Here is a 14,550-nt window from a genome sequence, read left to right on the forward strand (position 1 = left end):
AACATACTTTGGATAATCCCCAAGAGAGTCGCTTTGGGGTTTGAAATTCCTTCAATGAAAGGATAGCTCTTCTCATTGTTTCAGGATTTGCCTTTAACATTTTATCTTCTCCTCCCTTTCTCCTCTTCCAACATTTGTTTTGTTTCTTTTTGAAACAATTAAATAAAACTAATATAGTAACTTCATCTAAAAGTTCATGCAACATTTCACATTGGCATCAGCCCCTCTATTTTAAAAAAAAATTAACAAAAATCTTTATTCTCTCACTTCTACTCCTCTACCCCATGGGGTGGGGGAGGGAGGGAGGGAGAGAATGAAGTTTCTTATAACAAATAAGCAGAGTCAAGCAAAACAAACTCCCTCAATATACACACATAAAAACACTCCAATATTATAAAAATGAACAATTTGTTGGACTTTTATAAACTGATGAAGAGTGAAATAAGAAGAACCAGGAGGACAACTTATATTGATAAAAACATTGTGAAGGCAGGTTTCAATTAATCCAATATCCAATCGCACAATAGCTAAAGTGCTACCAGACCTTAACTCAAAAGGCTAATCATTAGGTAGATAAAACACAAAAGGAAATCCAGCCAATCTAAGAAAAAGAAGATCTGATTTTAAGGACCAATATTTTAAAATTTAATTTTGAAGAAAATTATAAGTACTGTAAAGTCTGTGCTATTACTGTGTGTTGCTATACTGTTTATGTACCTTTATATATCATACACAAATTATACACTTTTTTTCTTTTTTAGCATTGTGTATTGTGATTTGTCTTTCACTCTTGAAGAAGACCATGACATCAGGAAGATGATGCCTTGACTTGCAAGTGAACTGGATTTAACTCAGGGAGGGCTGTGCAAAGTCACCAACCTCACTTTCTCCCCAGAGTCATTTGGGACTAGTGGCCAGATATAAATCAGGACAACTGGAGTTGGCCCAGTTCCCTTTTTAAAAGAATAGGTCTTACTCTCACTCACCCAGTCCAGAAGTTGAATGGCCACTCAAGGACTGAATCCTACTAATTGTCATGGAAGCTTTAATCTGTTCATTTTACCAACCTGGGCCAATTTCCTCCTCCATGGGTATCTTGGTAGTTCCGTACTCCTTGGAACCCACCATATTAGAACCAGACAGTGCAGGCACCCTACTAGCTTAGCCTATTGCAGCTCAGGACTCTCAAGCTCAAGAAATCACCAGCCTCAGCCTCCACAGTAGCTGGGATTATAGGTATATGCCATCATCCCCTATTAGATGACACACCCTCAAACACTTCCTTACTTATATTTTGTTAAGTCATCAACTTTGCTGGCTTACAAATGGATTTTCTGATTTATATTGAGTATAAATCAGCTAGGCAGTACAGTGGAGAGAGTGCTGGGCTTGGAGTCAAAAAGATCCAAGTTTAAATTCAGTCTCAAATACTGAATAGTTGCATAACCCTAGACATTTAAGCCCTCTCAGCCTCAGTTGCCTCAATTTTAAAATGAGGATAACATCTAACTCACAGGGTTTTTGTGAGAATCAAATGAAATCATCTTAATACACTTTATAAATGCTACCTATTATTAATAATGTTTAATTTATATTAAATATAATTCAATGTTTACATTGAATATCTACCTATTTCTTTCCCTGCCCCAACTCCTTTTCTGTTCTCTTTCTCCCCCAAATTAGAATTTCTTTAAATGTACAGCAAGAACATGTACACTAAATCATCCACACACAGCCTCAAAAGAACCAAAGAGCCATACAAGAGAGGGCCCTTTCTAAAGAAGTTCTCTTTTGGTCACAGGTTCGGCAACAAGGAGCAATTCCCCGCAGGGCTAACCTTGAGTGTGACCACAGACAATATTCTTTTGTGAGCTCCAAGTCCGGGCCCTACAAGGAGTTCTTTGTTCCTGCTTCTTGGTTCCACTTTCCTCTGTGCCTTACCTGGGATAGTATGCTGTGTAGTTCATGAAAAGTTGTGTGCCAGCTGGGTAGTAGGCTGTGGAGGGCTGCAGTGTCCGGGGACTCAGCAGGACAGAAGGCTGATAAAGGGCAGCTTCCGTTGGGATCACTGCAGCAGGAGCTGGAAACGTGTAGGAAGGAGGAGACAAACCTAAATAGGAAAAAGGGGACAGTTATAACACACACAGCATCTTTACTAGCAAAAGGGCCACAGAGTTAGCATTTTTAGATACAAGCTGGGTAGCCAGGAGTCTTTCCAGACAAGGTCTTTTCAGCCTATCTTTTTGGTTCCAAGGAACCTTCACTATTAATGTGGCAACTACATATATCCCAGTGACCTGGAAATTACAGCTTCTCCTATAAAGCATGAGAAATGTTATGCCTTGGTACCAGTCTAATGTCTGCTTCTCTAATAGCATGATATGAAATATTTTCCCAGTGGTCTGAATGATCTCAACTATGCATTAGCTCTGGAACAGAGAACTTACATACTTGCACAAATACTGAATAAAGAACAGTACAACAAACTCCTAGTTGTTCAAAGGGCCAATCATCTTGTCTGAGGACACTCCAAGACCTCTTGATTACATTTTCCATCGACCCTCTCTCTACTGCTACCCTTCTCCCTGGTAGTTATACCAAGAACTTATACTAAAATATGCATCAGTTCTTTCCCCAAGGAAATCTGGGTCAGAGTAAAGAGAGACCTATAGGGGTCCAAGCTACTTTAGATCAATTCCCACCCCAGGAAGAATATCTCTAAAGGCCAGATGTCTCAAGTCAGATTGGAAATGTCTAATCCAGAGTTATAGGCAACTTGTCTCAGGCAGGTTCAGAATTTAATTCAAAGAGGTCTTAAACTAATTCCAAGGCTGAGTATCTTTAGAATTGACAGTCTTAGGACCATAGGAATATAGATTTAGAGTTGAAGTGACCTCAGAAGTCACCTATTCCAACTTCATTTTACAGATGAGGAAACTTGGGGTCCAAAGACACTAAATGACTTCCCCATGGTCATTCAGGTAGCATATGGCAGAGCCAGAATTCAAACACCCTGACTCCAGATTCCATATTCTTTCCATACCATAACTCTTCTTGGGGTCTTTTGGATGAGGGCTGACCTAGCAAATGGCCAGGGAGATCTGAATTTTTATCAGCCTTTGTCCAAGAGTTCTTCCTTAAAAGGATCAATTCAAATCACTCATCTTAGTTCTTATTCAGCAGTACTCATTTTTTAACCTGGTTGAGATAGGAAATTTCAAATCATAACTACAGAATTCATTTAGCCATATCATTGTGATCCCATGATTATCTCCAACTGAAGAGGCAACTTGCTTTTGACCTTCTTTCTCTTACCTAACAGTGAATATTTCACAGGTCAGAAATATACTATGTCATGCATGAGGCACATCAACATTTATTTTGAATTTTTCAAGGTAATAATTTCTTCCTCATATCAGTGGCCTACAATTCACAGTTTTCATAGATCTCTACTTCCTTTTTGGAGGCTAAAATTATACAGCCACAAATGAAGCCATTTGCCCTTGAAAAGAATCTAATACTCAAACCAATGTACTGAATAGACAAGGAAACTGAGGCACCAGAAGGCTGATCAATCTAAAATCAAAGTCAGACCAGAGATTTAAGCCAGTTTCACCACTCCTGTTTCTTACAGTGCATTTGCCTCATACTGTTAAGATGAGCTGAGTGATTACATGGCAAACTGAAGTAACTAAATATATCTGCTCTTATTCAAACAATGCAAGGCAAAGAATTTTGTTTTTTTCCAAATTTTTTATAAGTATGGGTGCTACCTCTGAGATCTGACTGATTCCCCTAAAGAATTTGGGGAACTGGAAAGCTTCTAGTAGCTCTGTGTATACTTATTTTAAAGTAGGATGCTTAATTATGAATTTTCTTAGGGAAAAAGTTTTTTTTTTTAACATAACTGTTCCTTATTACATTGCCCTTGCAATACACTGTTTCTCAGTCAGTGAGATTACTTCAAGGGTCAATGAATGAATATTTCCCTCACATCTTCAGCATCAAACTCTTCAATGACAGTTTTACACCAATATCATATTCTTTTTTGAAGTTTAGCAGCAATCTTCAAAAAGCACGTATGAAATGCACTCCAAATTGTGTGATTGTTTTAATCATATGATGAAGCCAAAAGATTTTCACCTTGAAGCATATTTTATTTTAGAAAAAGAAACAAACATGATACTAAGCTTTATCAGTGGGAATCCAAACCAATATGAGTTAATTCTTTCCTTAGACATATAACAACATTAATTAGATTGTTTTTCATTTTCATCCCTTTTCCAAAATAAAGACTAGGAATTAATAATATTATCTAACACTTAAACAATACTTAATACGTGCCAGGCACAATGCTATGTTCTTTACATTTGTTATCTCATTTGATCCTCACAACAATTCTGGGAGGTAGGTGCTATTATTAACTCAATTTTATAAATTAAGAAACTGAGGCAAATGATAAGTGACTTGCCCAGAGTCACATAGCTAGTTAGAGTCTGAGTTCATATTTGATCTCTGACCTTCTTGACATCAGGATCATGACTTTGACCGTTTTACAACCTGCCTCCCCAAATAACTTCCTGCTCAGAAAGATGAAATGGATTTGGTGCTATCTAACCTCTGAAGGGAAGACTGTTCCATGTCTCTGAAGGCTAAGGTATGACTAGCTGCTTTCTGAAAAGGGCAGGAAGAAAGGAATGCACACATTGTAAGAGAAAGAATTTAGATTCTGTGGGAAGATGTCACCCAAATATAATGGGTAATAAAATGCATTACAGAGAGAAACCATAAGATTTCTTTAGACATTGATAAATTATGGCATAGAAATATTTGGCCAGATAATACCAATATATGATATCCTCTCAATCACCTGGATTCTTTTGAAACTTTAATTTTATAAAATTGACTTTCTTCTGAGTGGTCTCTCAGGTTCATTTCAGAACCTGTTTGGAATTCAGTTTGCTAATCTGTAATCTAAAAACACTTAATTATCTCTTTCTACTTCTAAATCCTATGGTCCTAAACTGAAGACACTCTTGATAACTGGCAAAAAGTAGTATATACATTTCATCTAGGTAGTGATTAAAAAATATCCTTTACGTTATCCTGCTATAAATCATACGTACAGGATTATCTCCAGAGGTAAAAGTATTATTATTATTATTAGCACAAGTGTTAGCAATATTCAGTCAACAAGTCAAATGACTAAATGAAGCAGTGATAGGGACTTTTTTTTAAACTAGAACTTGGTCTAAGTCTTCCAGCTCTTCCAAATGGAAAACCAAATTTCTAAATCAAATCAATTATCTTTGGAACTTGTTTGAGTTGTGATACATCTTTGATCCCAAGACTAAAAATCTTTTACTAGGTGACCCCTTTATAGAAACAAATATTATAAAAACAAGTATTTTTCTCAATAAGCATGATTTCAGATACAATTAAAAGTTTCACCTGCATGTCCCACCCCCTCCGCAACATTAAAATTTAGACCTTTAAAATATGTTCCTTAATTACTATCCAGAACTTAGTATGGACTAAAGAGTATATTTATATAACAGATAGGACACCAGCTGACTGCTACCCAGGTTCCAATGAGCAAGAGCATGGCCTGAAATTAAGCACTGATCCTGTGACCCAATGAAAACTTTGGCTAGTTTAATTATACATTTTGCCTTTGTGTTAACTTATTACTCTAGACACTCTGTAAAGTAACAGAGTAAATATGTCTCAACAAGGCAATATTTGAGTTTTATCTTTCCTCAGCCAGAAAGTAGGGGAGAAAAAGAACAAACCTACTATCATTCACCCAATAAAGCTTTCCATGAAAAAAACTTCAATTTCACCTTTAAATTATTTTACATGTATATTAAAATATCTCTGTAGCCATGTTGCTTCCCAGAGTCAGTGCTTACTTACTTGGGCATGTTAAGCTTTAGAAATCAAGTTGCTTATCACTGGAAAGGCAAGAGGATGATCTGAAAAGTTGGTTTTGTTTGTATGTTTTTAACATTTTTTTTATCATGGACATCCACAACCAAAGTCTTAAATTAAATCACCAGATACTATTGATTTCAGATTGGAAAGCTTCATGTGATCACTTTATCTGCCTCAGAAAGAGCCAGGAACATAGTTATGAAAGCAGCTCAAGCACCTACCAGCACATAGCGGAGGATAGCGCCAAGACCCAAGAAAAACTTACATGGTAACTTACATGGCGGTGGGGATAAGCCATTTCGATTTAAAGTGCCCCCCATTAACACAAAGTTCATCTCTTCAGCTGAACACTGAAAGACTTCAACATATCTGTCCTTCATAGTCTTTTTATGACACTTTTGTGCAGCCATGAATGCTCTGTCTGCAGATTTCATCTGGATAAAAGCATCTCCCGATGGGCGACCCTAATAGAGGGTAGAGGGAAGAAAAAAAAAGTCTTCTTGTATGACAAAGGAAAAAAAAAGATTCATCTTCTATTTCTAGGAAACAATTGTTGGTTGATATGCCATGGGACAAACAATTACATCACTGAGATTTTAATTATGAAATGCAGGTGTTAGCAAATCTACAGACAGGTTTGTATTCCATCATCTATTCATTGGGAAAAATATCTTTTCTCATTTGGACTAAAAAGGCAGAAGTAAAGAGTTTGGAAGCTCAAAGCTGAAAGGAATTCTCTTCCTTTTACACAAATACAAGATCAGAGATTCTAGCAAAGTGTCTTTATAATCTTCACTATGGTTTCTAAATACAGTTTGCAGTTTTAGGGGTTTTGTTTTTTTCTTCCTGAAAAGCAGATAAGTATGTGACCGCCTGATTAATCTTAATACAATACTGAAAGGTAGTAACAGAGTTGGGCTGGAGTTTCAAATATCTCACTCCATATATTGTGGTTAAATCCATAATAATCTTCTGATGACTACTTCTGTTCTCCTGATTTCATGTTTCCTCTGCTTTCCCCTTCCCCTTCATCCCTTCTCTCCTCCCTGTTTCTTTATTCCTCTTTTCCCTCAGGCATAAGGTAGCAGATGGCTTAGGGAGGGATTTGGTTAAGGTTTCTGAGGAAGCACTCTACTCCTCATCCCCCACCTCAATTCCTGGGTCTAGTTACTAGTTTATACTGCCTTTTCCCCCCAAGCAGAAGAGCTCTCTTTGCATCTCCCATCTGAAGGCAAGTTTATATCTATTCCTCCAAGGATAAATGGGCAAAGGATGTAAACAATTCTCCATGAAGAAATAAAAATTAATAAGTTTTAAAAAATAATTTTTAAAATATTTAATGATCAGAAAAATTAAAATTAAAACAATGTTGAATTGCTCTCTGATACTATTAACTTCACAGTAATGGTTAAAAATGGATAAATATTCATTGATGGCCGAGGTATTATCACACAGGTATACTACTTCGCTCTTAAATTTGGCAATATCTAATGAATTACAAAACCAATCTTGTGTTCTGATGTAGTCATCCCACTACTAGGACTATACCCTATGGTATTTTGATATCCTTTATGGATGCCTCATCATGACATGAAGATAGTTCTGGGCTCTCAAAGGTTATGCCAATAGATTACAAGCTCTGACAGGTTTTTTTACCATGCTAAATATCTTCTATGTGGCCAGTGACATTAAGCCTGCTGCACAAGATCCACCCCAGTTAAGTATGGGGAGGCTTATTACCAGCAGACTGGCCACTAGCAAACCTATGAAGGAGAAGGTCATGAAAAGGAAAAAAATGACCCACCACTACAAAGATAGACGATGGCTTTGTTATAAATTAAAGACCAGAAATAGCAAGCACGTCCCAAAATTAGAGAATGCTCAAATAAACTGTGGTATGTTCAATAAGGTGGAATTGCATAAAAAATTTGTAAAAGAAATGTGAAAAATCTTATGTGAGGTGATCCAGAAAGCAGCTTCCGAACTCTAACACTGACAATAATTTTTTAAACAGAAACTAAATGTAGTAAGTACACAGATTAAAAAAAAAAGAAGCAGTAGAAGGGGACAGAGAACAAATTGGATATTTTATCTATAGGTTATATAATTTGGGGGGAAACTGTAAATAGTTTGGAGTTTATGGTTGTATACATTGTTTGGGTTAATTATTTTGTTGAGATTATTGTGTTTAACAATGTCTTTTTAAAAAATCAACAAAATGAAAGTAAGTTTTTCTGAGAATTTGGTTTTTTTTCAAAACCAGATCATCAATTTTCATTTTAAATTAAGTTTTATACTTTATGACTAGAGGAGAAAATTGCATTGGGTTTATTTTGTCCCTGGAGATTCCCTCTTAATTTAGATTTGTTTAAAATTATAACTTGGGAGGGAGAGAGAGAAAGAGAGAGAGAGAGAGAGAGAGAGAGAGAGAGAGAGAGAATAGAAAAGGAGGTGGGAAAAGATACAGGTAGATAAAGGATTGCTTTCCTATTTAAAGAAAGACAGAAAGTCTCCTTGGGACCATTTAAATGCTGATGGTTCATTAACAGACATCTCAAGCAAAGTTTCTGCAATTAAGTGCAGAGAGCACATCCACTTTCAACAATGTTATCTCTCCCTTTTCTTATCCCCCCTCCAAGATCCTAGTCTTTCATGTAAATAAGAAGCAGAATTTTTCCACTGAGACTTAACAACCAGGGACAGTCTCTACACAATTGGTAATTGTATCTGAGGGGATATAAAAAGAAAACTAGGGGAGACATGCTGCTATCCAGCTTTGCTGATGTCACAAAAGATAGGGCTCAGAGCACAGACCCTGCCACCCAGGACCCAGTTCTGATTATAAGAACATGGAGTTCCCACAACAAGATCTATGAGATTCTCAATTTGACTTAAAAGAGAAGTTAAAATGAAAACATGGTCAAGGAGGTACCTACTGACCTGTGGGGCATGCCATGAGATTTTATCTAATAGAGGTAGAGAAGTTATGCAGATTGTTTTTTAAAACCAAAAGAACACATTTAGAAGCAGAGTTAAGTGCAAAAGTTAGGGGGACAATGGAAATCTTTGATCAGTGGAATAGACTACCATGACCCATATCAACATCATTCATCAAATAAACTAAAATTGGACTTAAATGGAAATAAGGGCAGAAGTAAAGACTCAGAAGGTCCTTTTTGCATAGTGATGGATACATGGTGGGTAGTTAATAAATGGCTGGTTAATCTTGGGTCCTCTGACTCCATATCCAGCCCTCTTTCCATGGCACTGCACTGGCTCTCTTGTCCCTTCAAATTGATATGTTTACCTAGTCACTCCCTAAATGTTTACACAATATTAGTATACTCTATAGCAATCAACCAGTTTTTTTGACATCTAGGCCTTTCTCCAGTTGTGGGGGTGGGGGTGGGGGTGGGAATAGGCCTAAAAGAAATTCTATAAGGCCATGATGCCTTCTTCTCCTGCTTACTCTTCATCCTCTACTCTCTGGAGATACACACCTACAAAATAAGGGTGGAGATACAGCAATAAAACTGGGAGGTACATGTGAGAGAAGTTACGGCAGTAGTCAGAAGACTTGGAAAAATGTAGTGCTTTCCACGTACACCCTTCATGGGACACTAGAGTCTTAAGAGAAGGAGTGTGTATGTTGTGGGTGGTCAGGGTGGGGGGAAGAGGGAGGAAGGTTAAGGCAGTTAGTATGTTCTACAGTCAATACTGTAGTTAAGAAAGGGGTGAGGTATCTTGCACCTAGGCTTTTAGTTAATAACTACCAGTTATGAGAGGGCATGGAAGGTATAAATATTGCTTTTTTAAAAAATGAGAATATTAAAAATACATGAAATTAATAAATAATATATAATTAATTTCAGAAAAATTGCTGAAGTTTACCAAATATTAAAAAAAAATTGTTGACTTATACTTTTCAGTAAATGTGCCTTATATTTTTGAGGGGCAGGACGAGGAGGAAGGAGGACAAGTAAAATAAAAATCTTGAAAATACAAAGAAATTCTTCCTTCTAATTAACAATTACAACCATAAAAGCTACCTTTAGAAATTTCTTTGCATGTCAATAGCTGAGTAGATAGAGTGTTGGACCTGGATTCAGGGAGATATGTTCAAATTCAGCTTCATGTACTCACTAGCTGTATGACCCAGGGAAAGTTAGACTCTGTTTCCTCCAGTTTCCTTATCTGTAAAATGGGGATAATAGCCGCACCTACCTTCCATGGTTGTGATGAGAATAACATGAGCTATATTATAAAGCCCTCTGCAAAACTCTAAAGTGCTTTCTATATAAATGCCAGCTGGGGGTAGCGGGAGTAGTTTTTTGTAGTATTTTTTATTTATTTTGGAGTAGTATTTCTTGTTTTCCTTCACCATTTATGCCGACCCAGGGAAGGTTAGCAAATACCCATGGAGAAAAACAAATGTCATCAGGCTACTTTTACATATCAGAATCTTTGGAAATTAATTTTTAGAAGGCAGGTTCTATACCTTTTCAAGGTTCACGCTAACATCTTGAACATAAAACATTTTGGGATGAGACAGAGAGAAAATGGGACAAATAAATTATAGGAAAAAAGACAGCAACAGTTATACTATGTAAGAAATGATGAAAAAGATGGGGAAGACCATATGAACAAAGGCAGAATGAAATGAGCTTCAGAACCAGACAAATGAATGATTTCTATAACAATTTTGCATAGGCAAGCAACTTTGAAAGATTTAGTAACTGGGGGGATGGAACGAAGATGGCGGCGTAGAAATAGGAAAACCCTGCGCTCCACCCATAAACACCTCAAATACCTATAAAAATGACTCTAAACAAACTTTAGAGCTACAGAACACACAAAGTGACAGAGAGAAACCTCTTGCTGAAAGCAGCCTGGCAGGCAGACAGTAAGGGCCCATTTTAGCACCCTAGGAGTAGAGCCCAGCCCCCTGAGCTGTGGTTTTAGTCTCAGGGTGGCCCTGACCCTGGAGCAGACTTCAGGAGAGTGGATCACCAGCAGCTGTGGCAGTTTCCAGATTTATCAACCCATAAATGCACAAAGTGAGAAGTCAGCGGACTTTGGGAACGGGGGTCCAGGAGTGTGATCCAGCCTCTGCCCCCCAGGGGGAGAATTGGCTGAGGCACGGTGGCCGCCACCACCTGGCTGCTTCAGAGCTCCTGGCCTGCAGACTGCAGGGGAACCAAGCAACCATTCTGAGGGGTAATCACTTTTGCTTTAACCTGCTTGGATTTGGATTGCTGTCGAGGGTGGAGGTCCTGGGGTATGTGACCAGGTGCCAGAGTCGGTGGACGCTTCAGAGAGGTCACCCAACTAATAGCTCCAGTAGCTGTGAAAACCCCAGCAATTTGGGACAAAGCTCTCCTCCTTGGAAGCAGAGCTCTACTGTGGCAAAAAGCTCAAAAGTCAAGTAATTGAGTAGCAACATGAGCAAGAAAAGGAAGCAAAGCAAGCACAGCAGTCAAACCTTAGATTCCTTTTTTGGAGACAAAAAGGATCAAAGCATGGAAAAGGAGGAAAACAATGAAGACAGAACTCCTGTACCAAAAGCTTCCAAGAAAATTATGAACTGGTTACAGGCCATAGAGGAGCTTAAGAAAGATTTTTAACATCAAATAAGAGAAGTAGAGGAAAAATTGGGAAGAGAAATGAGACTGATGTAAGAAAATCATGAAAAGAGAGTCAACAACCTGACTGAAGAAAATAATACCTTAAAAAATAGACTAACTCAAATGGCAAGAGGCTCAAAAAGCCAATGAGAAGAATGCTTTAAAAAGCTAAATTTGCCAGATGGAAAAAGAATCTCAAAAGCTCACTGAAGAGAATAATTCCTTCAGAATTAGACTGGACCAAATGGAAGCTAGTGACTTTAAGAAAAATCAAGATACTATTAAACAGATCCAAACAAATGAAAAAATAGAAGGCAATGTGAAATATCTCATTGGAAAAACCACTGACCTGGAAAATAGATCCAGGAGAGATAATTTAGAAATTATTGGACTACCTGAAAGCCATGATCAAAAAAAAAGAACCTAGAAATCATCCTTCAAGAAATTCTCAAGGAAAATTGCCCCAATGTTTTAGAACCAGAGAGCAAAATAGAGGTTGAAAGAATCCACCAATCACCTCTTGAAAAAGATTCCCAAAAGAAAACTCCTAGGAATATTATAGCCAGGTTCCAGAGTTCCCAGATCAAGGACAAAATATTACAAGCAGCCAAGAAGAAACAATTTGAATATTGTGGAAACACAATCAGGATAATACAGGATCTGGTAGCTTCTACATTGAGGGACTGAAGGGCTTGGAATATGATATTCTGGAGGTCACAGAAGCTGGGATTAAAACCAAGAATCACCTACCCAGCAAAACTGAGTATCATGTTTCAGGGGAAACTATGGTCATTCAATGAAATAGAGGACTTTCAAGCATTCTTTTTTTTTTTTTTAAAGCAATTGGGGTTAAGTAACTTGCTCAAGGTTACACGGCCAGTTATTTCTGGGTGTGGTGCTAAGTATCTGAGCCCAGATTTGATCCCTAGGTCATCCCAACACTGGAACCGGTGCTCTTACTCGCTGAGCCACCTAGCTGCCCCTAAGCAATTGGGGTTAAGTAACTTGCTCAAGGTTACATGGCCAAGTGTACTTTCAAGCATTCTTGATGAAAAAACCAGAGTTGAATAGAAAATCTGACATTCAGATACAAGAAACAAGAGAAGCATGAGAAGGTAAACAGGGAAAAGAAATCATAAGGAATTTATCAAAGTTGAACTCTACATTCCTACATGGAAAAACAATCATTATAACTTATGAAACTTTTCTCAGTGTGAGAATAGTTGAAGGGAATATAAATATAGATATATATATGTGTGTGTGTGTGTATACATACATATATGTCTATATAGGAGGCTATATGGGTTTATGAATACATGTGAGTGTATGTATATATGTGTACAGGCATACATAGACAGGGCACAGGACCAATTGAATAGAAAGGGATGATACTTAAAAGGTGAAATTGAGAGGTGAGAGAGGAATATGATGAGAGGAGATGGGAAGAGACAGAATGTGGCATATTATCTCATATAGAAGAAGAGGTAAGGGAAAACTATTACAATGGAGGGGAAGAACAGGAAGGCAAAAGGGAATGGGTCAACCTTACTCTCGTTTAATTTGGCTTAGGGAGGGAATGACATACACACTAAATAGGGTATCTTGTCCTACAGAAGAGTAGGAGGGAAGGGGATGAGAGGAGGGATGGTGGAGGGGAGGGCAGGTTGTGGGGGAGGGAAATTAGAAGCACACACTTTTGAAAAGGGACAGGGTCAAAGTAGAGATTAGAACAAGTGGGGGGTGCGATAGGATGGAGGAAAATATAGTCAGTCTATTACAATTTATCTGCTATGGAAATGTCTTCTGTAGCTATACATGTACAACTTATATTGAATTGGCTATCTTCCCAGTAAGGATAGGTGATGAGGGAAGAAGGGAAAGAATCTGGAATTCAAAATTTTAAAATCAAATGCTTAAAGAATATATTATTATTATTTCTTTTTACATGCAACTGGGAAATAACATATACAGGCACTGGGGTATAGAGATCCATCTTGCCCTACCGGAAAGTTGGAGGGGGGATGGGTGAAGATATAGGAGAGAGAAGATTGGGGGAGGGAGTATTCAGTAGGATGGCTGTTTTGGGGTGGTGGGTAGGGGAAATATGGGGAGAAAATTTGTAACTCAAAATCTTGTGGAAATGAATGATGTAAACTAAAGATAAACATAAAATTTAATTAAAAAAAAAAAAGACAGTAACTGAACATGATTCCAGAGGATTAATGATGAATTATGCTACCCACCTCCCAACAAGAGAGGTGGTAGATTCAAGATGCAGAATGAGATGCAATACTTGTGGACATGGATGACATAGGTATTTGTTTTGCCTGACTATGCCTATTTGTGTTAGTTTTTTGTTTTTTTTTATGTTGGGGAGAAAAAGAAAATAAATGTTTCTTAACTGAAAAATAAAATAGAACACAGAGAAGATCATAGGACTAAGCTGACAGAGTTCTCTGATACCTAAAACAACTCTCTCACTTCACAGAGAGTCATGCTGATGTGCTAAGTGGCCCAGACTGATTTCTAATCCAAGCTCTTCAATTCTGCATCTGGTATATTCCACTACCAAAACTTACTCCCTTGCTTCATCAAAGGAGCGAAGCCCAACTCATGATTCAGATCACGCTAGTATTCTAGATATAACTTGCTGTCTTGTTAATTTGTATTTCTAGGAAGTCAGAACAGATGGGTCTAGATGTGGAAGTTTGTATATGTAGAAATTACTAGAATCTGTTTATATTCACAAAGTTAGCCCTCATATACATGCTTATATTCCAGCCTAGAACGATGGGATAAAAGCCATATGTCATTATTCTGGCCAATTTTAGGTTTTACCTTAATTCTAACCACAAATTGAGAAAGGCAGTGTGGCATTAAGAGTAGATCACTTGGGGCAGCCAGGTAGCACAGCGAGTAAGAGCACCGGCTCCAGTGTTGAGAAGACCTGGAGATCGAATCCCGGGCTCAGACACTCAGCACCACACCCAGA

At 37.7% G+C, this 14,550-nt stretch overlaps 1 protein-coding gene across 4 annotated transcripts in view; it reads right to left on the reverse strand.

Moving 5' to 3' along the window:
* Positions 1-14,550, reverse strand: part of ESRP1 (epithelial splicing regulatory protein 1) — a 102,435-nt gene that overhangs the window by 33,810 nt on the left and 54,075 nt on the right. For 2 of the 4 annotated variants that reach the window (XM_069086617.1, XM_069086619.1), the window contains exons 12-13: positions 6,200-6,398; positions 1,942-2,110 (exon numbers count right to left, since the gene is read on the reverse strand). In XM_069086617.1, coding sequence (XP_068942718.1) covers positions 1,942-2,110; positions 6,200-6,398 — 368 coding nt within the window. The remainder of the gene's footprint in view (positions 1-1,941; positions 2,111-6,199; positions 6,399-14,550) is intronic. The other 2 variants (XM_069086618.1, XM_069086621.1) reach the window with 1 other exon arrangement.

The sequence above is a fragment of the Petaurus breviceps genome, unplaced genomic scaffold, assembly GCF_028583685.1.
Source record: "Petaurus breviceps papuanus isolate PSGF00001 unplaced genomic scaffold, PetGlider_PUasm1.0 179, whole genome shotgun sequence".
NCBI classification, from domain to species: Eukaryota; Metazoa; Chordata; class Mammalia; order Diprotodontia; family Petauridae; genus Petaurus; species Petaurus breviceps.